The sequence below is a fragment of the Elephas maximus genome, chromosome 3 (genome assembly GCF_024166365.1).
Source record: "Elephas maximus indicus isolate mEleMax1 chromosome 3, mEleMax1 primary haplotype, whole genome shotgun sequence".
NCBI classification, from domain to species: Eukaryota; Metazoa; Chordata; class Mammalia; order Proboscidea; family Elephantidae; genus Elephas; species Elephas maximus.
Window position 1 is genome coordinate 207990477 of NC_064821.1, and position 24388 is coordinate 208014864.

Consider the following 24388-nt stretch of genomic DNA (forward strand, 5'->3'; position numbering starts at 1 on the left):
GGCACAGGAGACCTGAGGAAGTCGGGGAGCTGCATTGTGGGCCCTCCTCCAACCTTGCTGAGGCCGTTCACGCTGGTCTCCTTTGCTGAGTTCTCTTCCTCCATGTGGTTAAAGATGTCCCAAGGCTCCGTTCTTGGCTCCTTTCTCCCACCACACCCTTACCCAGGGCGTCTCCTCCACACCCAAGACTTCACCTGCCTCCTGAACGCCTGGGACTTCCCAAGTGCTGATGAGAGTTAAATAAAGGCAAAATCAACAGGAAAACGAGGGCAGAGGGGGAAAAAAAAAAGATAAAATAACGGACAAATTTAGCTTATCAAATCCATTTAGAAAAGTCTTAGACAGTTGCTTGACATGTATCATAAGTTTGATTTTGAGCTTCCTGGCTGCCATTGCAAAGTAGGCCACATAAGTTATACATACCTCATGCTGTTGGGTGCTATCCAGTCTATCTGGACTCAGAGAGACTCCGTGTGGTAGGGTTTTCTTGGCTGTAATCTTGAAGGAAGCAGATTACTACGTCTTCCTCCCTCAGAGCCACTAGATATGTGTGGACCACCAAACTTTTGGTTAGCTGCTGAGCGCTTAACCATTGCACCATGAGGGCTCTGTATATATATATATATATATATATATATACACTTCATAGTGTCCATAAACTAAAACCATATGTCCAGAGTAAATTTGTTGTTCAAGGGTAACCAAATCACTTCTAGTAAGCAGCCCTGGGAGAAGTTTCTCTGATGGGTTCTCATCAACAAGAAATTTGCAGTGTGGTGAGCAAGACCCTCAACATCTTCCTAAATAGCAAGTTCAGAAATGAGAGACCTAATACCGTTTTAACAATCCCCTACAGTAGAGTCCAATGGAATAAGGCAAAAGGAGTTCCGCAGAATTCCAGGAGGGATCAAGGTGGTTCAAACCAAGTTCTGGCAGCTTACTTGGCTGGAGCCAACGGTCAAGTAATAAATATTATATATTTTATGCAATTCTTGATAGTATTCCTTTTAAGAGAGGTTTGGAATATATTGAGCAGCAACCTAAGTTGCAATCTCTTGAAGTTTCTGTGGTATAACTATTCTCTGTAGCAGTTAGGTGCAGACACACTTGCTTTAAAAGCAAGTCCATGGGGACAGATGAAGAGTCACATCCTTTCACGAAGTTGACATGTCTAATGGAGTTGCTTGCATGAGCAGAGGTCACTCCACCTGTTTCTGTATGGAGATGGCCTGAGGGACTACCAATGGGCAGTAAGCAATCCAAGGTTCACTCCAAACCAGAGATGCATCAGTAGATGAGGCCCCAGGTCTCTTTGCCAAGGTCAATGCCACGAGAGCAAAGAGATGGTGAGGAGGAGGACTCATCAGAGAAATGAGAGGCGAGAATCTGCTGAACTAGCTGCTGGTTGGATTGAGGAGAGAATAGAGTCTAGGGGGACTCTCAAGTTGGGGAAAGACTTCCATTTTGTGCTTTTTTTCTCTTCCCCATATTACCTGAGCAAACCACCCTCTGTCTAGTCACTACCGTATTTTTACGCAAAAAACGGCCAACGGCCCCCTATGCCCCCAGAGGTATTTCTGTAAGCACTGCTATGCCAATTTTTTTTTACAGGTTGCTGCAAAAAAAATTAGCATAGCGCACTTACAAAAATACTCTGGGGGGGAGGTTGTGGGTAGCAAACAAACATACAAGGTGGGTGTTATTTGCGTAATAAAATATGAGGAGAGGAGGTGAGGAGAAGAACAGCTACTGCAGCCTGACACTGCAAGAATTGGTGGCAAGCAGCAAGGCCGTCCAAGTCAGAGCAAATACAAAGAGAGAGGCCCTGACTGGGCCCTCCTCCCTCTCCCACCCTTGAGGCAGCGACTGCAATGAGGAAAGAAGTTTCCTGAAGAGAAGCAGTGCCTGAGGCCCAGATGTAAAGAGGTTCCTTGGTGTCAGGGGCTCCTAGAGATGGGACAGCCTTGTAGACTCCCAGACCTGGGAACTAGGGCCCAGGCAGATGCTGTGGTCCCTACGCTTCATTCCCTTGGCCATCTGATTTCAGCTCTGTTGGCACAGTGGTTAAGAGCTTGGCTGCTAACCAAAAGGTCAGGAGTTCCAATCCACCAGCCGCTCCTTGGAAATCTTATGGGGCAGTTCTACTCTGTCCTATAGGATTGCTATGAGTCGGAATTGACTCAACGGCAATGGATTTGGTTTGGTTTGGTATGACGAACAAGATGATGCAGATGGCACAGGACCAGGCAATATTTTGTTCTGTTCTAGGAAAGGTTGTTTTGCGGTGGAGTCTACTTGATGGCAACTAACGATGATACCTTTGCAGCAACTTGAGAATATGCTACAGTCTCTGTCCTTTCCTGCCTCAGGAGGATGCTACACAAGCTATGCAGGCGCAGCTGGGAAGGGTGGGGGAGTTGAACGCCCGAGGACGATCAGCCACCAACAGAATCTGTACGGGCTGGAGGTTGGTGGAAAATGCCTCAGCCTCCCGTCCTGTCAATAGGACACTTCTGAGGCACGTGCGGCACAGCTTCTTAGATGCTCCCCAGTGGGCCTGAGCGCTAGCTGCCCATGGCTCTAACCAGCTCCATTGTCTTCTCTCCCTTCACTACCCCACTCTCCTCGCTCTGCAACTTCTGCTTCCTGATACCCCTCCTGTATTCATCCTCTAGGGCTGCCTTAACAAACTACCACAAACTTGGTGACATGAATCAACAGAAACTCACTCTCTCGTAGTTCTGAAGGCTAAAAAAAAAAGTCCAAAATCAAGGTGTGGGCAGGGCCACATGCCTCTAAATGCTCTAGGGTTTTGAAGCAAAGAGGAACACATTTTTCCACAATGAAAGCCTGAGCAGTACATGGTGGTCTTAAGAAAAATGCTGAATATTCTGCACAAGAGTCTTCCTTTCCTACAAGAAATGGGTGTTCAGTGATTTCAAGATTTGATTCACTCTCCATTGTGTTTGGGGGAAGCTGTGAGTACAGATGAAGAAACCAATCACTGTCTTGCTCTGAGGGAGGGCTATAACCCTGCCCTGATGATGTGTGACTTGGTCTGGGCAATAGAATAGGAACAGAAGTGATGTGAGTGCCTGCTCAGCAGAAGCTTCAAGAGTCATCTCATGATTCAGTCATTTGTTTTGTTTGTTTCTTTCTACCATGAGATCAGCAGTGTTCCAGAAGCTGGATCCAATGATCAGCCTAGATCCTAGAATGAGGAATATCTTAGAATTCTCTAGAGAAACAGAACCAGTGAGAGAGAAAGAGAGAGAGAAATTGATGTACCGCAAGGAATTGGCTCACTAGATTGTGCAGGGCTGGCAAGTTCAAAATTGGAGTGGAGACTCCTGCAGGCTTGTGTCACAAGAGCTGTGGGCAAGGTGAGGGGAAGGCTGACGTCAGAGTTCTGCCAAAATGTGTGTTTATTGTCTGGAGGCAGCACACACCCTGGGGGAATTCCTGTTTGCTCTTTCGCCTTCAACTGATTGAGGCTTATCCACATTAGGGAAGGTAATCTTCTTTACTTAAGGCCAACTGATTTAATTAACTGCTCCATAACAGCAACTGGACTAGTGTCTGGCCAAACTGCTGGGCACCATAGCCCAACCAAGTTGACACATAAAATGAACCATCACAAGGAGGATGTGGAGCAAGGCCGAACCAACATGTTGAGTGAGCAAGGAATAACTTTCTGCGGTTGTAAACCATGATCTTGAGGGTTTTTTTTTTTTTTTTTTTACCAGAGCATAACTTGATTTAAGCTGACTCATGCAAAAGACATTCCCCTTGTGTTATTTAAAAAAAAAAAAAAGGCCAAGAAAGAAGGCCACACCCCTGACCATTTTTTTAAAAAGACGAGCTAATAGCACACCTACCCTCCAACGTACCCTGGTCCCCACAGCCAGTGAAGGCAGGATACGTCTATTTATAAACCAGAAAATTCAAGTACAAAGATAAGCTCATAGCTAAAAATCAACTTGCGTGAAATGAAAGCCAAATTTTTAAGAGAGAGATCCCCAACTCTACAGTCAGAGGAACTGCCTAGATTATTTTTTTAAATTTTGATAAACTGGTCTCTATTAGAAATGAATGCTCACAGGGATAAAAGGTTTAAGGTTGGCCGACGGTCATATGTGATGCTAGCCAGTGAGGATTTAATGATGCTTCTATTTTCACAGTTATTGGTATTGTTTTTGGAAGCAATCTGGTTGCAAAGTTTCATTGGCTTTATATAGTCTGCCTCTAACCCTAATTTTTCCATAAACCCCATTGTTTTTAGTTTGTGATTTTACAGAATGCAAGGTTTTTCAGAAATGCATGTGGACAGAAAGTCTGGTCTACTTGACAAGTATAAATTAGCAGATTGACATTCTATGTTTATCCAAATTACTTGAACTCCCAGTGCCTCAGCTTCCCCATCTGAAAATGAGAATAATAATAGCACATATCTCATAGAACTGCTGTGAGGGCTAGGAGTTGATAGATGAAAAGTGCTTAGAACAGTGGCTGTCCAGAGTAATTGCTGCCTAAGTGTTTGCTAAGTGTTTGGTATTGCACATCAGGCTCTGTGAGCTTGGTAAATGTGACTCTGACTATGAGGATGAATGCTATTTCATCGTGCCAACAAAAGCAACTTAAAAACAAGACCCTGAAGCGCGGTTAACTTATCAAGGTATGTATTACTTTGTGGGGACCTCTCTGAGCAACCAGAATCTTTCCTTAAGTAATGGCATGCACACCTTACTTTGCCATATGCCGTAAAACTTGAAACAACAAGTGAGAGTTATTGAAAAACTATCTCAAGTGCCTAATAAATGTCTAGTACGCAATCTCTGCTCAACAAATGGTAGCCTTTTTCTCTCTCCTAAAATACCATTCATCTTTGAACTGCCAGCTAGAAAGCACAGATTGAGAAGCAAATGCCTATCAGCCTAAGAAATTGTACTGCTGGGTTAATTTTAACTGTACGAGAAGCTGCAACAATCTAATTCCCACCAAGTTTCTGGATGGTAGCCTTACCGACTGATTACGTGACTTGAGACCAAGTAATGGGGTCTTGAGCTGGATGACAGAAATATCAGCGCCGTTCCTTTTCCGTGTGTCAGACTCTCCGCTTCTCCTCAAGATGCAGCTCGAGTGTCACCTCCTCTCTGAAGCTTTCCTGAAACCCCTCAGTATGTTCCTAGTCTGTCATTTCGCTCCTTCTGAGTTGTTGGATGCCATCAAGGCAGTTTTCAACTCATAGTGACCCCATGTGACAGAGAACAACTGTCCCATAGGGTTTCCCAGGCTACAATCTCTGTGAAAGTAGATCAAAAGGTCTTTCTCCCGTAGGGCCACTGGATGGGTTCAAACCACCAACCTTTTTCAGTTAGCAGCCAAGTGCTTAACCACTGCTCCACCAGGGCTCATGACAGCATCTTAGCAACCTTTATATACCCTAGAACTGCACAGTGCTTGGCACATAGTAGGTGCTCACTAAGCGTTCATGGTTGAATTAATGCAATGGGTACTCACTTCCTTCATTTTCTTAGCTAAACTCGGGGCTAAGGTAGGGAAATCTTCAGAGCGCTTCAAGGGGGCAGAAACAAGCCAGGCCAAGACTGGGGGAGAAGGACCCCTGCCCTTGGCACAGATAGCTCAAGAACATGCTGTGAGGGCTAGACGGCACCTCAAGGTACCTAGATGACTATGATATATTCTTGTGCAAGATACTGGGACCCCAAACATTACACACTCAACAAACACTTGTCAAGTGCCAATGTACGTCAGGCCATGAACGAGACTCAGTTTCTAGCCTCAAGAGTTTTACAGGTGGGGAAGGGAAGGATGGGGAGTTATTGCTTAAAAAAAAGTAAAAAAAAAAAAAAATTCCATAAACCTAATCATCTACAATCAAATTGTAACAAAGAAAAGAATCTTACAGGCCCAGGCAGAGACAGGCCTATACACAGGTAACAACAGACCACTGTGACAGGTGCCGGGAGAGGAGGGAGCACATGGCAACATGGGAAGGAACATGGTGGAGGGAATCTTGAACGAATCGCAGGACAGGCAGTGTCAACACTGAGACCCGACCATGGAACCAGAGTCACCAGTTCTCTCCGACAGAGAGAGCAAGAGACCGCCTTCTCCCCTTCTCAGGAAGCGGGCCGTTGTGGACACAACTGGCAAGAACGTCCCCACCATCATTCTTGAGGACGTGGGCTGACTCCCAGGCCCGCCATGGTCTTCCTGCCGCTGGTGCACCTGGAGGCACCTGGAATATACTTCCAATACCAGGTAGGGCTCCATCCTGTCCCAGCAACTACCAGAGACACTGTCTGACCCTCCTGCTGCCACCAGCAATGGGATCCCCAGGATTCGGACCTCTACTCCCCCTGATCAACTCCATCACCTCACCCCTCCCTGGAAGCAGAAGAGGCCCAAGACATGTACATGCGAATGCAGCAGGGGTTCTGCTGTGGCGTGAACACAACCCACGTTAAAGATGCAGTAAGATTTTCCACTGAAAACTTTATTATTACTGCAAGCATTTTGAATGGAGCAAAGAATTTAACAAAATATATAAAAATATGTATTTTTTTTTAAAAAAAATAAGTGAAAAAAGAACACAAGTGAACAATAGATTTACAGAGTTGCTTGTCTGCTCATCCGGAAAAGACACCAGCATTTATTTAACAGGGAACTGCATTTGGGCGAGACTAGCCTCTGGGCAAGAAGACCTGCCTGCACTCTGCAGAAATGCTCAACACGAAGCGGAAAGCTGTAGGAGGGCCAGTAAGACAGCCTCGTCTGCAAGACAGGGCCAGCAGCAGGGCCGGGCGGCCTGGCCAGGGACCAGAGAGCAGGGAGCAGGAACAAGCAGGAGCAAGCATGGGCTGGGGAGAGAGGGATGGGCACGTCAGCTATCCTGGCCTTGAGAGGAGCCACCCTGACACGAGCGTCCTGGCCCACCTGCAGCGAAGTGCCTGTGTATGTGTACATGCTCGTGTGTGTAAATTTCAAATCAGCTCATCTTTGATTCATTAACCTAAAAAATGGGGTTGGATGGGAGCTGTCAGTGCATTCACAGGCACATCGCGGAGGCCGGAGACGGGGAGCATTTCTCCAAACTGAGCTTGACTCAGCTACCGCTGGAGTCTCTGGGTGGTACAAGGGGTCAACACGTTCAGCTGCTAAATGAAAGGTTGGAGGTTCGAGTCCATCCAAAGGCACCTCAGAAGAAAGGCTGGCAATCTACTTTAGAAAAATCATCAGCCTTTGAAAACCCTGTGGAGCACAGTTCTACTCTGACATACATGGAGTCGCCACGAGTCGGGGTCAACTTAACGGCAACTGGTGGTGGTCTAGGCTCCCACTTGGCTGGGAAGCTGGCTGCCAGAGCTTCTGCGAGAACAAAATGGGGAGGCCTGGGCCCTGCCCGTGAAGCTCCTACTCTAACTCAGGACAGAGACAGTGCTCAGGTAGGGCACCACATGGCCCATGATTGGCTGTGGGACAGAGACAAGATTGTTCAAGTACTAAACTAAAAAGCAAAGACGTCACTTCAAGAACTAAGGTGCGATATTTTGAGTCACCTCATATACATGTGAAAGCTGGACAATGAACAAGGAAGACTGAAGAATTGACGCCTTTCAATTATGGTGTTGGTGAAGAACATCGAATGTACCATGGACTGCCAGAAGAAGGAAAAATCTGTCTTGGAAAAAGTACAGCCAGAATGCTCCTTAGAAGCAACGATAGTTAGACTTCGCCTCACATACAAAGGACATGTTATCAGGAGGGACCAGTCCCTGGAGAAGGACATCATGCTTGGTAAGGTAGAGGGTCAGCAAAAAGAGGAAGACCCTCAAGGAGATGGACTGACACAGTGGCTGCAACAGTGGGGTCAAGCGTAGCAACAATTGTGAGGATGGTGCAGGACCAGGCAGTGTTTCGTTCTGTTGTACATAGGGTTGCCATGAGTCAGAACAAACTGGATAGCACCTAACAACACCAACATGTGGCAGACCAGGAAAGGGTTTTAGAAACAACTGCGATTTGAGCTGGGCCTTGAGCGACAGGTAGGGTTTTGACAGGCAGAGGGGGAAAGAGTGTGGGCATTCCAAGGGGAATAGGGAACACAAAGGCCCCTTGAGGGAGCGTGCAGTGAGAGCTGGTGTGGCCTTGCTAGAAATGTCTGGAATGTACAGGGAAGCTGTGGAGATGAGACTGGAAGGGGAGCTGGAGGCCAGGCCAGGGTGGGTCCTGAAGTTTGCACTTAAATTGGCTAGATAATAGGGAGTCCTTCACTTACTCATTCTTTTATTCATTTGCCAAAAATGTATTGAGTGCAAACCATCTGCCAAGTGCTCCCTAGGTGAGCAGGCAGGGTCCCGGCCTCCTGAAGCCGGCATGGCTTCTGTGGAGCGTTCTAGGGTGGGGTGCCCCATGCTCAGTGCTATGCTTCAGAGAGCTCCTGCAGCTGCCTGGTTGCGGTGGGCGGCGGGGAGCAGGTCCTGAACAAGGGCATGGCAGTAGGAGGGGTCACTTCACAGGAGAGGGCAGCTGGTAAGGTCAGTCATGAATGAGAACCCCACCCACTCACAGCCAGGCCAAAATCTCCAGCAGTGGACACAGGGGAAGAAACATCCCCCATCAATGTCTGGGATGAGAGAATAGGAAAATGGGACTTGGAGAGGAAAGAGGAGGCAGGGAGGCAGGAGAAGGGCCCCCTTAGCCTTTCTGAAGCTGGCCTGCAGGAGGCCCCCATCACTGGCCAGGGTGGTCAGGGGACCCACGCCCGGAGCTCCTCTGGTCTTCATCCCTGAAGCTGTCCTCCTCATCCTGCCCCCCAGAAAGCTCTGTCATCTGCTCTGGTGGCTCCCTGTAGATCTCCCGATTCCTGCAAGGCAGGGGGTGCAGAGACGATGGGTTTGCATCCCTGGGGTCCCCATACCAGCTGGGCCTAGTATGAAGAGCAGCCACCAGACCCACTCTCCCCCACCTCACCGGCTGCAGAAGGACAGGGCACTAAGGACTGGGCTCAGATGGACAGAAAGGTGTCACAAGCGTGTTCCACTCATGAGCTGAGGACATTAAGGGAACAGGCTGGCTCATGAGACAAGGAGACCCCGTGACAATCTGTCCCCTGAGATCAGAGATGGGAAAAATATGGGCCTTGGAGTCAAGTCCTGCGACTGCACTGCAAGCTCTGTACTGTGCAAGTCACTGCTCTTTGCTCAGCTATAACACGGGGGTGATAAAAATCATACCTATCCCCAGGGTGCTGCCCACCCAGACACTTACGGCCTCGAGTCTTCCTTGTCCTGGGCCTCGCCTTTGCTCCGGAAGCAGCAGTAGACAACGATACCAATGACGATGATAGCGGCAGCCACGCCTCCCGCGATGCCCGCGTACAGGGCCACATTCATGGAGGCTGCAACGGAACAGGGCAGCTACACCACCCAAGGCCCAGCCAGGGCAGATTAGCCAGCAAGCAGAGTACACACGGCTGGCACGGAGCAGGGTACACAGCGTGAAGCCGCATTGACTTGCCAATCTGCGGAGAGCAGTTTCACTGCACCCTTGACGTGATGGGGGACAGGTGAAACTGTGCACTGCAGATTGGTGGGAAGGCGTGATTGGGTTTGCGTGTTCCTTACTTATTGGGTAATCTGTCCTGCACCCAACCCTCATCCCCCGACATGACCTGGGCGCCAGAGGAGAGGATCGAGGCTGGGATGAGAAGCCTCGGCACCTGGCACTTGTTGCTGGGAGATCCTTTCCTTCCAGCTCTGGGCTGGCCTCAGACCTCCTCCCAGCCTGTGAAGCAGCAGCTGCAGGCTTCTGGCAGCACTCAATAAAAGGTATGTTCTTACAGGACCATGACCAGACAGGGCTGGGGACTGCTCTTGGGGATGGAGGTGCAAACAAGGACACCTGGGCTACCCAGCTCCTGCCCCAGCTTCTCCCCAAGCTAGCCACGGTGTCCACCTTAGAAGGATGGGTTTCAGACTCTGTGGCAGCTGGCCCTGGCTCTTTCCCCAGGCTCCCTGAGTGGCTCTTAGAGCAGACAGGCCTGAAGCAGGCCGCAGAAGTCAGTTCTAGGCTCTACATCCAAAGAACCAATGGAACCAGGCTGGCCTCGAGGTGAGGGGAGGCTGGGACAGGAGCCGTCTTGCCTGGGTCACTGCAGCTACCTGCAAATGGGTAGCCCTAAAGAGGCTCCCCGAGTCATCTCCACAGGGTCGCAGCTGACTGTTCTGGTCTTTGGCCCTCCTCCCTCCTTTTCTCCCTCCCTCCGTCTCTCCCTGAGCTGCTCTTACGAAGTCGGACAGCCACGGTGATGTTGCAGAACTTGGACCCCATCTCATTGCTGGAGGTGCAGATGTAGTAACCCGACATGTCTGTGGAGATGTTCTTCAGAAGGAAGGTCTGTCCTGTGACTGGGAAAGAAGAACAGACAGAGGGAGGAGGTGGCGACTGCAGATGAGCTGAGACTGCTGCCAAGGCTGTGCCTCAGAGTTCCAGAGGCCTGGATTTGAAGACCAGGTCCCCCATTCACCACTTGCATGACCTTGGACATGTTAATTCATCTCCCTGAGCCTCAGTTAACTCATTTGTAAAAGCCAAAAAATAAAAAACCAAATCTATTGCCTTCGAGTCCAACTCACGGTGACCCTCAGAGGACAGAGTAGAACTGCCCCATAGGGTTTCCAAGGAGCAGCTGGTGGACTGAAGCTACTGACCTTTTGGCTAACAGCTGAGCTCTTAACCACTATACCACCAAAAAAAAAAACCAGTTGCCATCGAGTCGATTCCGACTCATAGTGACACTATACGACAGAGTAGAACTGCCCCACATGGTTTCCAAGTAGCACCTGGTGGATTTGAACTGCCAACTTTTTGCTAGCAGCCATAGCTCTTAACCACTACACCACCAGGACTCCTCATTTGTGAGAGGCGGTAATAATACCTACCATAAGATTATTGAAGGTATTAAATGAGATACTACACATACGTAAAGCTCTTTAACAGAGTGCTTAGAACTTAAGATCTTAGGCATGGATGACTCTTATTAAAGCTTGCTGGCTAGAGTCCTTTTTGCAAAAATTAAAAAATTTATCTACAGCTATAACCATCAGTGGAACCCTGGTGGCGCAGTGATTAAGAGCTTGGCTGCTAACCAAAAAGTCGGCAGTTTGAATCCACCAGCAGCTCCTTGGAAACCTATGGGGCAGTTCTACTCTGTCCTGTAGGATTGCTATGAGTCGGAATCGGCTCGATAGCAATGTTTTGTTTTTTTATAACCATCAGTGACACCTGCTCACAACCAACCCCCTTCTTCCACCACACACATGCACACACACACACGGGCACGTGCACACATGCACACACACACATGCACTTCCTTCAGGGGCACCAGAGAAGGGTACAAATAGCCGGGAATAGAAGACCTAGGTTCCTAGGCAGGTGCACATACTACCTCTGAACCCCCTGAGCCTTGGTCTCGTCTGGAGAAAATGTCCACCTCTGGGGCTTTAGGGACAATTAAACCAGAAGGACACACAATTCTTGGGTGTTTAGAATTCGGCCAAGCACCCTGGGTTTGAAACCTGGCTCTGTCACTTACTAATTTTGTGATTTGGGGCAAGTTAGTCAGCTTCATCGAACCTCAGTTTCTTCATCTATAAATGTTAATAATAATAGTACCTGCCTCACAGGGTAACTGTGGGCATAAAATGAGACAATACATATGGTGCTAAGTCCACACCAGGATGCCTGGTGTGTCGTACACATTCAGGGAACATAATATACATTCTGTGCTCCTTGGGAACCCAGTGGGGCAGTTCTACTCTATCCTGAAGCGTCGCTCTGAGTCGGAATTGACTCAACGGCAGTGGATTTTTTTTTTTTTCCACATGAAAATGCTTCATAAATTAGAAAGCATTACTATTACCAATTTTACTATCTTCAGAAACAATTCTGAGCACAGACTCATGTGGAGGAAGGCTTGGGAAATGAACTCTGACCCCTGGATTTCTGCAACATTTGTGTGTGTGTGTGTGTGTGGACTTTTTAATCTGTCACCACTTCAGCAAGCCATTTAACTTCCCTGAGTCACAGCTACCTCATCTGGTAAGTGGGAGTGAAAACGCCTCATCACCTGAATTCAGGGGAACAGACCAGATGTCCTCAGGAGAGACCGCCAGCTAAACCTACGGCTCTGTGAATTCCTCCACCTTGAAAAGGAGAGCTTTATGCTCACACATGTTTACATGTGCCGCGCTCCAAGATGATTCATCACAGCTCTGCTTTTTTGAGAGATTTAGAGACCACAGCCTTCTAATTTGTTCACCTGCAGAGCCAGCCTTGTATGATCCTTGCTGCACCAGGTGATTGTTGTTGTCAGGTGCCAGTCAAGTCCATTTTGACTCACAGCGACCCATATGGCAGAGTAGAACTGCCCTACAGGGTTTTCTAAGCTGTAATCTTTATGGGAGCAGAGCTCCAGGATTTTCTTCTGTGAGGCAGCTGGGTGGGTGCCAACCACCAACCTTTTGGTTAACAGCCGACTAGCTTAACCATTGTGCCACCAGGGCTCCTTCCAACCAGAAGAACCCTTCTAAACTGCAGATAGGGTCCTGTCTCTACCTCGTTTAGGCATTTCAGAGGCTGCCCATGGTTTTCAGTAAGAGGTCCAAGCTTTTCAATATGGTCACAGAGTTAGAGATCTGACTCTGGCAACTGCTCCAGCTCCCTCTGGGTCCAGTGGGCAAAACCAGGTGAGCAACCCCCTCTCCCTTGCATGACTGTGTGGATTTTCCTTGTCTGGATGTGCTATTCAGTATGCTTCCTCAAACATGTTCCCTGGTCTATCCAACAATCTCATATGGCAGGTGGGACAAATATTTCAGTCTCCAATTTCACAGAGGTAACTAGAGGTTTAGCAAAGTTAAGTGACTTGTCCAAGGTCATAAAATTAAGAAATGGCAAAATCAGGACAAAATCCAGTTTTAAGTCTACAACTCCCTGGAGCAGTTGACAACTTTCTAAAAAATAGATACTTTTTTATAAGAGTAATGCATGCTCATTATAAAAATTTATATATTACATAAAACTAATATTTAAATTCAATCTGTATGCTGAGCAAATTATCCGAGAAGCTGGACTATATGAAGAAGAATGAGGCATCAGGATTGGAGGAAGACTTATTAACAATCTGCATTATGCAGCTGACACAACCTTGCTTGCTGAAAGTGAAGAGGACTTGAAGCACTTACTGATGAAGATCAAAGACCACAGCCTTCGGTATGGATTGTACCTCAACACAAAGAAAACAAAAATCCTCACAACTGGACCAGTGAGCAACATCATGATAAACGGAGAAAAGATTGAAGTTGTCAAGGATTTCATTATACTTGGATCTACAATCAACACCCATGGAAGCAGCAGTCAAGAAATCAAAAGACACATTGCATTGGGCATATCGGCTACAAAAGACCTCTTTGAAGTGTTAAAAAGCAAAGATGTTACTTTAAGGACTAAGGTGTGCCTGACCCAAGCCATGATGTTTTCAACTGCCTCAATATGCATGTGAAAGCTGGACAATGAATAAGAAGGATCGAAGAAGAATTGATGCCTTTGAATTACGGTGTTGGTGAAGAATATTGAATATACCATGGACTTCCAGAAGAATGAACATCTGTCTTGGAAGAAGTTCAGCCAGAATGCTCCTTAGAAGCAAGGATGGCAAGACTCATGTACTTCGGACATGTTATCAGGAAGGACCAGTCCCTGGAGAAGGATATCATGCTTGGTAAAGTAGAGGGTTAGCGAAGAAGAGGAAGGCCCTTAAGGAGATGGATTGACACAGTGGCTGCAACAATGGACTTAAGCATAGTAACGACTGTGAGGATGGCTGAGGACCAGGTAGTGTTTCACTCTGTTGTACATATACGGTTACTATGAGTCAGAATTGACTCAACGGCATCTAAACACGACAACATTATTTCAATTCTATTCAATCCAGAAAGCCTTCCTGTGCCGATCAGAGCCATAAACTCGATAAACAAGGTGCTTGTCCTCTTGCAGGTTACAGCCTGCCAGGGAAGGCAGAGACAATGGCGATACAAAGGTGAGTAGAGTTCAAAACAGAAGTGCTTTTGGAGTTTATAGCAAGGGAATTCAGTCTCATCCAAGGGGTCAGGGAAGGCCTCTACAGAGAACAGAGAATAAAATAAAAATAGTTCATAATCACACCAGCTAGAAATAATAGCGTTTTGATTTGGGGATATTTTCTTCCAGTCTTTTCACATACTTTCTCCAAAATCTTCCCCTGAAACCCAGAGTACTGCTCTCTGGATGCCCATTCTCTGTAAATACTCCTTCTCTGTTAGAATTCCATACCTCGGTGTGTTTTCTAGAATATTCCTTATGTGTGTGATATTAATATATTACTGAAAAAGGGGTCCATGACCAAAGGAAGTTTAGAAATCATTGAGTTAAGGTTAAGTGAGATCTTTAATGTCAGAGTTCTCAGAGCTTTTTTTTTTTTTTAATATACACTTAATAATCCTATGTATTCTTTACTCTCAAAGTCGCGTTCATTCAGTAGATACACATTAGGTGTATACTCTACGCCAGCTGCTGGGGGAAACTTTTGGGTTGAGGGCATACTTTGTGGAATCCCTGGGCTGACTTCCTTAACAGTCCACGCCAAATCTACTCATCTGTCCTTCAGGCACGTTACTGGCCGGGTGAATGCTTGATCCCCCAGTCCTCAGCTCCCAGTTCTTCCCACTCACTCTCTCAGTGCCCCACGGATGGATGTTTAAATCCCACGTATTCAAAAAAGGCAGTCAATTAGAAAATAACCCATCCATCACACCTCAATTAACAGTCAAGACTGATGCAGAGTTCACTAAATGAATTATGAAACACATTTCTTACTCTCATTAACTTAGGACTGAGTCTTGTTCTCACTTGACTGATGAACTTGAAGCTTGATGTTAATATCATTTGCTACTGGACAATGGGAATCTCTAAGAGGGCTATGGTTTTAATTGATCTCATTTTCTAAACTAATTGGACCACAGATTTTTATTTTAAGAGCTGTCCTGCAGGAGCACACTTTGGGACGTGCCCCCTTAGCTACCTGACCCTCGATGGGCTTAGGTGACCTGTAGGTCTTATCAGGCTCCCACTACTTTAGAACGGGAGTTAGGTCTATGTACGATGCCATTGTAAACTCTTTGGAGCACAGTTCTACTCTGACACACATGGGGTTGCCAGGAGTCGGAATCAACTTGATGGCAGTTGGTTTTATTAGGTTTATGTAGCACATTGCAGACGGATCCAGGATGGAAGGCTTCAGACTACCTCAGGGCCTTTTCAGATATCAAAGCCCAGTTGGAACCCTAGACCATGCTCAGGTTTGGGGAGTAAGCACCTTCCTTCCTTAGCTCCCCGAAGCAAACAGTGAACGCTAGAAGCTGCTCTGGGATGAACCAGCACATGTCCCCTGCCACAGGACCAAGCCCCCTTTTCTTCTTGGAAAGTTCCTGAAAGCTGGCTAAAACTAATGTTACCGTGGCAGTGGCAACACCTTGTGGTAAAGGAGGGGAACACACAGGACTGTCGCCTCCCCTCTGCTCCAGCTGGGGAGCAGATTTCCCTCCAGAAAAGCTTTGGCCTCCCCAAGGCATTGTTACCAAATTGACAGGATTTAACTTTGCCACTCGCTGCCCTGATTCCATGGCTCCTCAACAAGCTTCAGCTGCCACTTCTCACCCAGGCCCTCAGGATCCTCTCCAGCTGCTATGAGCAGGGCCATTCAGGACCTTGCCCACCCTTCAGAATCTCCTCCCCTAAAGGGCTCCAGCCCCCAGAATTACCTCCCCCTCCTTCTCTGATACCCAAATTCCTGTTCCTTCAGCGCTGAAACTCAGCTGACTGGGGCACAGTTTACCAACTATCACACGTGTGATCTCATGTTATCGTCTTCACAGACTTCAGAAAGGTGGTACTATCGTCATCCTAGCTTTTCAGGTGAGCATACTAAGGGTCAGAGAGGCTGAGTGACTCACAGTTGGAAAGTGGAAAAGCCAGGACTCAGCTCCCGGTTTAAGGGACTCCAGATGCCTTGTTCTTTTCACAGCTAGCTTGCTTCCACTCCCTGCTAAGTCAAAGGAACAAGTCTCTAATGGTGGAAATCCTGTCTTTAAACATAGGAGGGTGGAGGAACAGTGTGGATTGGAATGTTTTAAAAGTCAGAAAGGGGTAGGGACTGACCCAGAGGGGAAAAACACTTTGATAGATTCTCTAGGGCTCTGGGGGGCAGGGTGGACACGAGAGGCTTTGAGAAATCGACCCAGTGCCATCCAGATGTCACATTGGTGTTATTACCACTACATACAGTTTTTCTGCCACCCTAGGTCCCCACTCAGACCCTGAGGAAACCTTCACTCAGGCGGCTTTTCCAAAGTAAATAAGCACATCTCCCTTTAGGCCACTTTCACGTCCTCAGGGAACCCCTTTAGAATCACTGCAGAACTAAGTCTTGGCTTCTGACAACCAGAGCAGTTTTTCTGATGGAGTCAGGAGAGGCGTATCCAAAATGCCCGTTTGTGCTGTTCTCTGCCATAAACCCCTCAGAAGGTGCCGGTGACTTAGAGAGGGAAGGCCAGCCTCCCTAATGTGACGCACAGGCCCTTCATGGTCTCTCCTCGCTGCTTTTCTTACCTGTGTCTCCCCATCATTTCCACACGCTCGCCTTACCCCTCAGCTACCTCAGATGCCCGTGGTTCCCATACTGTTATTCTCCATGCTTAGCCAACGCATCCTGCAGGGCCTAGCTCAGAGAATAACCAGTAATCCCTAGCATTTGAGTGCTTACTGTCTACCAGGCACTGATCTCAAAGCTTTACGTGTACTTTCATTTAATCCTCACAACAGCCCCATGAAGTAAATACCAATATTATGTCGATTTTACAGATGCAGAAACCAAGGCACAGAGAGGTTAAGTAACTTGCCAAGGTCACACAGCTAACAAATGGCAGAACCAGGATTCAAGCCCAGCACATCTTCTAACCACCGTGCTATACTGCCAGCTTCAGTGCTCCCTATTCTGAGAAACTTCTTTGTTCCCTTAAGCATCCTCTGTGCTACAACCTCACTGGGTATAAAACCATCATCACATTGATCACCCTGTAACCTTCAGCTTTGGGTCCCTGAGGAGGCCAGACACAATCGGTGTCCATGGCAGACCTTCTGTGACCGTCGTTGGAGTCACTGGGTTATCCACGGGCCAGAGAGTGGGCGGTCACAGAGCTGGAGGAACACTACCAGGTCGTTTCAGCACAAACTCCAGACACACTCAGTAAAAATCTGCCAAACAGCAGTATGTCAACAAAACAGGAAACTTGCTGAAATCCACATCACAGCTTCTATTTTGCGTTAGAGCGAGTGGATTCTATTCATTCTTGTTCATTTTTGAGACGTTCTTATTGTGCCCCCCAAACAAGGGAAAGGTAGAGTGTAAAAAGTCATCTTCATTTGACAGGACCCCCAATCTGTGCATGCATCCGCCCATGCTTACCCATGACGCCAGACGTTCTCCCATGCCCCTAGTACCTCAGCTTCTCGAAACAGTTGTTGATACCCCCTGGCTCTACTTTTTACCTCCTGCTTCCTTTAAACCCGCAGTGAACTGAAAGACCTCCAGATGTCAGATGTGATGGATGCCTTTCAGGCCTCGTCTTTCTAGATTTTCAGGAGCACTGGGTGCAGCTGGCCAGGCAGCCAGTGGGCTGCAGGGGCCCAGGGCTGCCACCAGGGTATTCCCATGCCAGTTGGCCCGCAGGGGGATATTTATATAGCCCCCCTTTTATTTTCAGTTTGTTTCCTGGCCCAAAGGTCAAATTTCAAGCTGCCCAGTACAAAAATGGTCTCCTGGCAACTGTAGCTGAACCTACCATCCCCTTCCCTGAGAACACGGGACCCTCACAGGAGGCTTGATGGTATCATTGGTGGTGTGTTTGGGGAGGTGGGGCCCATGGAGTCTGAGATGGACTGGCCTGGACAGGGAATGGGATTAGGGAATCCCCTGCTCTTCCGGGGAGCCAGAGAGCTCGACTTGTGGCCTTGTATACTTTGGGACATAATCATCACCAAAAGAAAAATCCCATCCAGTGCCTTGCATAGCGTGGTTAAAACACCTGCTTAGACCAGAAGAACTAGATGGTGCCCGGCTACAACCGATGACTGCCCTGACAGGGAACACAGCAGAGAACCCCTGAGGGAGCAGGAGAGCAGTGGGATACACACTCCAAATTCTCATAAGACCAGACTTAATGGTCTGACTGAGACTGAAGGACCCCAGTGGTCATGGCCCCCAGACCTTCTGTTGGCCCAGGACAGGAAACATTCCCGAAGCCAACTCTTCAGACATAGATTGGACTGGACAGTGGGTTGGAAAGGGATGCTGGTGAGGAGTGAGCTTTTTGGATCAGGTGGACACTTGAGACTATGTTGGCATCTCCTGCCTGTAAGGGAGATGAAAGGGTGGAGGGAGTTAGAAGCTGGCGGAATAGACACGAACAGAGAGAGTGGAGGGAAAGAGCAGACTGTCTCATTAGGGGGAGAGTAACTGGGAGTGTGTAGCAAGGTGTATATGGGTTTTTGTGTGAGAGACTGACTTGATTTGTAAACTTTCACTTAAAGCACAATAAAAATTATTTAAAAAAAAAAAAAACCTGCTTAGTCAAGTGAATGTAGTTATGGGGAATAAAGAAAACCAAAAAACCAAACCCGTTGCTATCAAGTCAAATTCTGACTCACAGCAACCGTAGAGGACAGAGTAGAACCGCCCCATAGAGTTTCCAGGGAATGCCTGGTGGATTCAAACTGCCAACCTTTTGGTTAGCAGCCATAACTCTTGACCGTTACACCACCAGGGTTTCCAAGAAAACAACAGTTAACATTTATTAAGTGCTTCTTATTACTATGTACAAGGAACCCTGGTGACGAAGTGGTTAAAGCACTTGACTGCTCACCGGCAGCTCTGCAGGAGAAAGATGTGGCAGTCTGCTTCTGTAAAGGTTGTAGCCTTGGAAAGCCTACGGGTTCTAGTCAGTCCTGTAGGGTGGGTATGAGCCAGAATCAACTCTAGTGCACAGATTTGGTTTGGGGTTTATTACTATGTACTGTGCTAAGTGCTTTTACTTGAATTGTTTTTACTTCTCACAACTTATGAGGCAGGTATTATTAACCCTTCCTACCAATGAGTAAAATGAAGCTTTAGAAAGATGAGCCAAGATACCACAGTGGCAACTAGAGGCTGGGAGGGCTGACTGTAGGAATCAGATTGGTCAGCCACAGGGCCTGGTAATTCTAGCCAATCAGCTGCACCTTGAAGTAGGGGATCCCACCTTCCTGATGAGCCCTGTTACCTGGTTGGGCCAGGGGCCGCTCCTGGTTCAGGATGTTGTAGCTCTTCCAGCTGTACTGAGGGGTTGGCGAGCCTTCCTGTGACTCGCAGGTCAGCTTGATGTTGTTCCCGATCACGGTCTCTCCCTCGATGCCACAGTCTGGCTCAGATGGTGGCACTGGGGAGGGGAGGGGCCAAAGAGAAGATATGAATCAGGCAGGGCTTGGTGACACGCACTTCTCCAAACACACACACACACACGCACACATATACACACAAACACACACACGCACTGTGCCTTGCGCATCCACAGCCAGAGGAATTCATAGCTTAGTGATGAGATGTAAAGCTGAAAGATCAGTTCACCCCCAAAATATCTCCCCTGTGGCCTGTCACCATCACAGAGAGTCGGCGTGTGTAAGGAAAGCATCCTGGACAGGCAACTAGCTTTAGGTGTGGTTTAGTGCCATGGGGACATCGCCGTTATGAAGGTGGGGATACTGAGGCCCAGAAAGGAGATTGCTCAAGCATCCTGGAAGGGCTAGAACTAGAACCAGAGCTCTCTCCACCAACCCATATCGGCTCCTTCTGCCATTGACTTATCTCTGCCATTACAGGTGCAGGCATTCTGGGTTACAAATGCCTGACATAGTACAACCGGCAGTTATGAACCAGCCCCTCGTAAAGCTTATCATATTAAAAATTCAAGGTACTTAAAATGATTCTTAATAACAAATGGGTGATGGTTTGCAACATGCGTCAAAACATTATTATTATTACTGTATTATTATGTTAAATATGCTTTAGTGTATCTGGAAGTGTTTCTTTAATTTTTTTATGCATACAAAGGTACACTACATACTATATATATACTAAGACAAACATTTGACTGACATTAGATAAGAACCAGATCTAACTGTTCTGACTTACAAATTTGATTTAAAGACAGACTCAGAGATGGAACTAGTTTGTAAACCAGGGACTGCCAGTAAATCCTTCAATTTCTCTGGTCCTGAGTATTCCCACCTGTAAAATGAGGGAACAAGCTTCTTCTGTAAAGGGCCAGACAGTACATATTTTAGGCTTCGTGGGTCCCATATGGCCCTGTCCCTGCTGCTGGTGCTTCTCTTTCTCCTCTTTTCCCCACCCCCACTGCTGTTGAGTCAATTCCTACTCACAGCAACCCTAAAGGACAGAGTAGAACTGCCCCATAGGGTTTCCAAGGAGCACCTGGTGGATTTGAACTGCCGACCTTTTGGTTAGCAGCCAAAAGCTTAACCACTGCACCACCCTTTAGAAATGTAAAATATTTTTATCTTGCAAGCCTTACTAAAACAGACTATGGGCTGGATTTGGCTGTAGCTTGCCTACCCCTTGGTTAAATGAGCTCTTGTTGTTGCTGATGGGTGCCATCCAGTCGGTTCCGACTCACAGTTACCCTACATGACAGAGTAGAACTGCCATCACGGAGTTTCTAAGACTAAATCTTTACAGAAGCAGACTGCCATATCTTTCTCGTGGGGAGGGACTGGTGGGTCCAAACCACCATCCTTTCTGTTAGCAACCAAGCACTTAACCACTACACCACCAGGGCTCCTTACAATGGGTATAAAACAAACAAACAAAAAAACCCATTGCCATTGAGTCAAATTCCGACTCATAGCAACACCATTGGACAGAGTAGAACTGCCTCATAGGATTTCCGAGAAGCAGCTTGTGGATTCAAACTACCAAACAATTTCTTCTAAAAAAAAAAAAGAATTTGCTAAAGCATTAAAAACAAAACCCTTTACTGTTGAGTCAATTCCGACTCATAGCGACCCTGATGAAAGCATTAAAGACATTGCTATTTATTTCTCCCACACAGAACCACTGAGTGGGTTCAAACTGCCAACATTTCAATTTTGCCACCAGGGGTCCTTAAATGATCTCTAAAGCTCTCCACCCACTACGCCACCAGGGTTTCCGTTTTTGTTTGTTCGTTTGTTTTTAAAGCTCTCCGACTCTAAGTTCTTAGGAATGCTTGCTCTGGGTTAAGCAATAATTTTTTCCTGTGCTTTACTGATAAAATATAATTGCCATGAGCGCCTGGGTGACAGGAGGAACTCTAGACAGCAGCAGAGCTGTGTGTTGGGTGCAGAACGGGGACTGAAGGGATAGGAAGGGGCAGATGGCAGAGATAAGGAAGGGAAAAGAAACCTCCCAGAAAGGAGGCTGCAAAAACCCTCAGTTTACATTCCTAGCCTGATCTCCCGGAATCCCCTGAGACCTTGAACTTGCGCCTTTCACTCAGCCTTGTTAACATATCGTTTTGTAGAGCAGTTCATTCTATAAACCTTCTGGGCACCTATTGTATGCCTGAAACTGCTGGGCACTGGAATGACATAGTATGTGACTTCCTGTGCTCAAGGGTCCAGGGGGGACAGAAGACAATTGGACAATGTCCAGGTATGTGTGTGTGTGTTGGGAGTGATCAGATAAAGAGGGTACTCTAGGCAGAGGGAACAGGATGTGCGAAGGCTCGGAGGCAAAAAGAAGCATGAAACATGCCTAAGGCTTTAGGTAGAGTGCTTGGGGGCAGGAAGGGGAAAGACACAAAGTGAAGAGGGATATTATTGGAATCCCTGGGCAGCAAGCCCGTCCCCTCCATGTCCCCTCCTGGGTGGCTTGTTTGCACCAGTAAATAATGTTGTTCCATTCCACAGTTCAGACACACAGGCGCACAGCCACTGATCAGCGAGTGTGAATTCCAGTCTCTGCTTGGACGTTGCTGGTGGGAGCTGAACGTGAGGATGTGATCTGCTCTATCCAGGACACACTTCTCCCCTCCAGCCCAGCAGCCCACACGTTTTTCCCTGTTGCTGGTGTGCAGACATCTCCTGCTGCCTTGGTGGGGGCTAGCCAGGTGTGGGGCCAGCACGGGACAGGTCAGAGGCATTCCTTACTGCCACGCCCACTGGACAGACCCTGAACCTAAGAGGCTCAGGGTTCAAGGACAGGCCTCCTATATCCTGGCCCAGACCCCTGGGAGTGAAGCTACCTGGGGAAGGAGGGCCTCCTGCCTGGAGACCACTTTAACGAGCAGCCTTTCTACCCACCCTGCTGGCCCAGCAAGCAGGTTGCTGGGCAACAAGAGAAGGTGAACCCACTTCTGAGGACACTGCTCCACTAGGACAGGGTGAGCCAGATATTAACTCCTGATCTCTACATAGGTTCAAGAGCATCCCTCCCCGTCCCCTCATCAAAACCATTTACCCCTGGTTTTTTATGCCTCTAATAGAAGGCAAATCCTTCGTTCCACCACCTGTCTGTCAGTTTGTTGTGCTATGGTGTGTTGCATGTTGCTGTGATGCTGGAAGTTATGCCACCAGTATTTCAAATATCAGCAGGGTCACCCATGGTGAACAGGCTTCTGTGGAGCTACCAGACTAAGACTAGGAAGAAAGGCCTGGCAATCTACTTCTGAAAATTAGGCAACGAAAACCTTATGGATCACAAGAAAAACACTGTTTGACTCACTTGCTTTTGGACACATCATCAGGCAAGATCAATAGGTATCGAAGGACATCATGTTCGGTGAAGTAGAGGGCCCATGAGGATGAGGGAGACCCTCAATGAGATGGATTTGCTCAATGGTCACAACAATGGACTAGAGCATGCTGGCAATTGAAGATGATGCTGGGCGGGGAAACATTTTTCTGTTGCACATAAGGTTACTATGAGTCAGAGCTGACTCACAGCATCCATCCATCCATTCCTCCGTCTGTCTGTCCATTCACCCATCCATCCACCTATCCACCCACCCGTCCACCCGTCCATCCGTCCGTCCGTCCATCCACCCATCTATCACCTTCATTCCACATTTAGAAGCTGGCCTAAAAGATAAACACCACCTAAGAAGTCCCACAGCACCCCAAATTCATACTAAGTGTGAATGACTGATAGAGCTTTCTATGACCAGGCTGCTCTGGGACACAGGACAAGAAGGAAAGGCAAGTGACTGTGAGGCCTCAGAGCATAAAGAGAAGCATAAAAAAGCGAGCTGAACATATTCGAAAACTGTCAAATCCTTAATTCATTCCAGGGGCGGAAAGAAAGATAACGGCAAACGAGGGCCCAACACCCTTGAGAAGACCCGTGTGAATTTGGTCCCCCTTAGGAAGGAGAGGTCCCCCAGACCCTTAACCTCCGCCCCCAAACTCCTTTCACCTCATCCCAGGCGCCCCCTACCTTCATTCTGTCCAGACCCCTCACTGAAAGTCTGTCTCCTCACCCTCCTCCATCCTAATCAAAAACAGCTCGGACCTTCATTCAGATAGATACAGTTCCTATAACGCTTTGGGGACCGTGAAACCTCCCGGCCCTCACTAGATCTCTGATTCTCAGTGCCTCGTCTGACCTCCCGAGAAGAATGCAGATGCTTCCTGAGTATTTACTGAGAAAAGCGTGGTGAGGAAGGACGTGATGTATCGGCTCTGGAGCCTCCCCATGTCTGTCCGCCCAGGGCGCTGTGCCCAGGTCCCCCAGAGCTCCGCTGGGTGCGCGCGAGGACTGCGGCTCCCGCTCGTGGCGCCAGGGGGCGCCAGAGGCCGGAGAGACGACCTATCCGCCGGCGGCGCCGGGTCCGGGTCCGAGGATCCGCTGGCCTCCCAGTGGTGACCAAGACGCATGCTCCCCGAGGCGAGGGCTGGCGGGCTGCCTCTTGTCTTGAAACTCCGTGCTCGTCCTGCTTTACTGTAAGGTCACCCAGCCCGAGTGGGCTGGACCGTGTAATTAAAGCCCTTCTGCCTAAAAATAGCTGCAAAGCCGTTTGGAAATTTTTTTTTTTTTAAGATTTTTTTTTCTTTACCGGATTACTTAACTTGCAGTGCAAAACGATCTCTCTCTTTTATTAAAGAAAACATTGGTTTCGCCGACTTGCATCATCTTGGATTAAACTTGTTTCCTTCACTCATCCAGTTAACGAGATGA

General features: G+C 47.8%; 1 protein-coding gene across 1 annotated transcript in view; it reads right to left on the minus strand.

Annotated features, from left to right (window-relative positions):
* Nucleotides 1-6621: 6621 nt before the first annotated feature.
* GPA33 (glycoprotein A33) overlaps nt 6622-24388 on the minus strand; it is a 45921-nt gene continuing 28154 nt past the window's right edge. The window contains exons 4-7 of the mRNA XM_049881136.1: nt 19440-19595; nt 10314-10433; nt 9295-9424; nt 6622-8890 (exon numbers count right to left, since the gene is read on the minus strand). Coding sequence (XP_049737093.1) covers nt 8758-8890; nt 9295-9424; nt 10314-10433; nt 19440-19595 — 539 coding nt within the window. The 3' untranslated portion in view covers nt 6622-8757. The remainder of the gene's footprint in view (nt 8891-9294; nt 9425-10313; nt 10434-19439; nt 19596-24388) is intronic.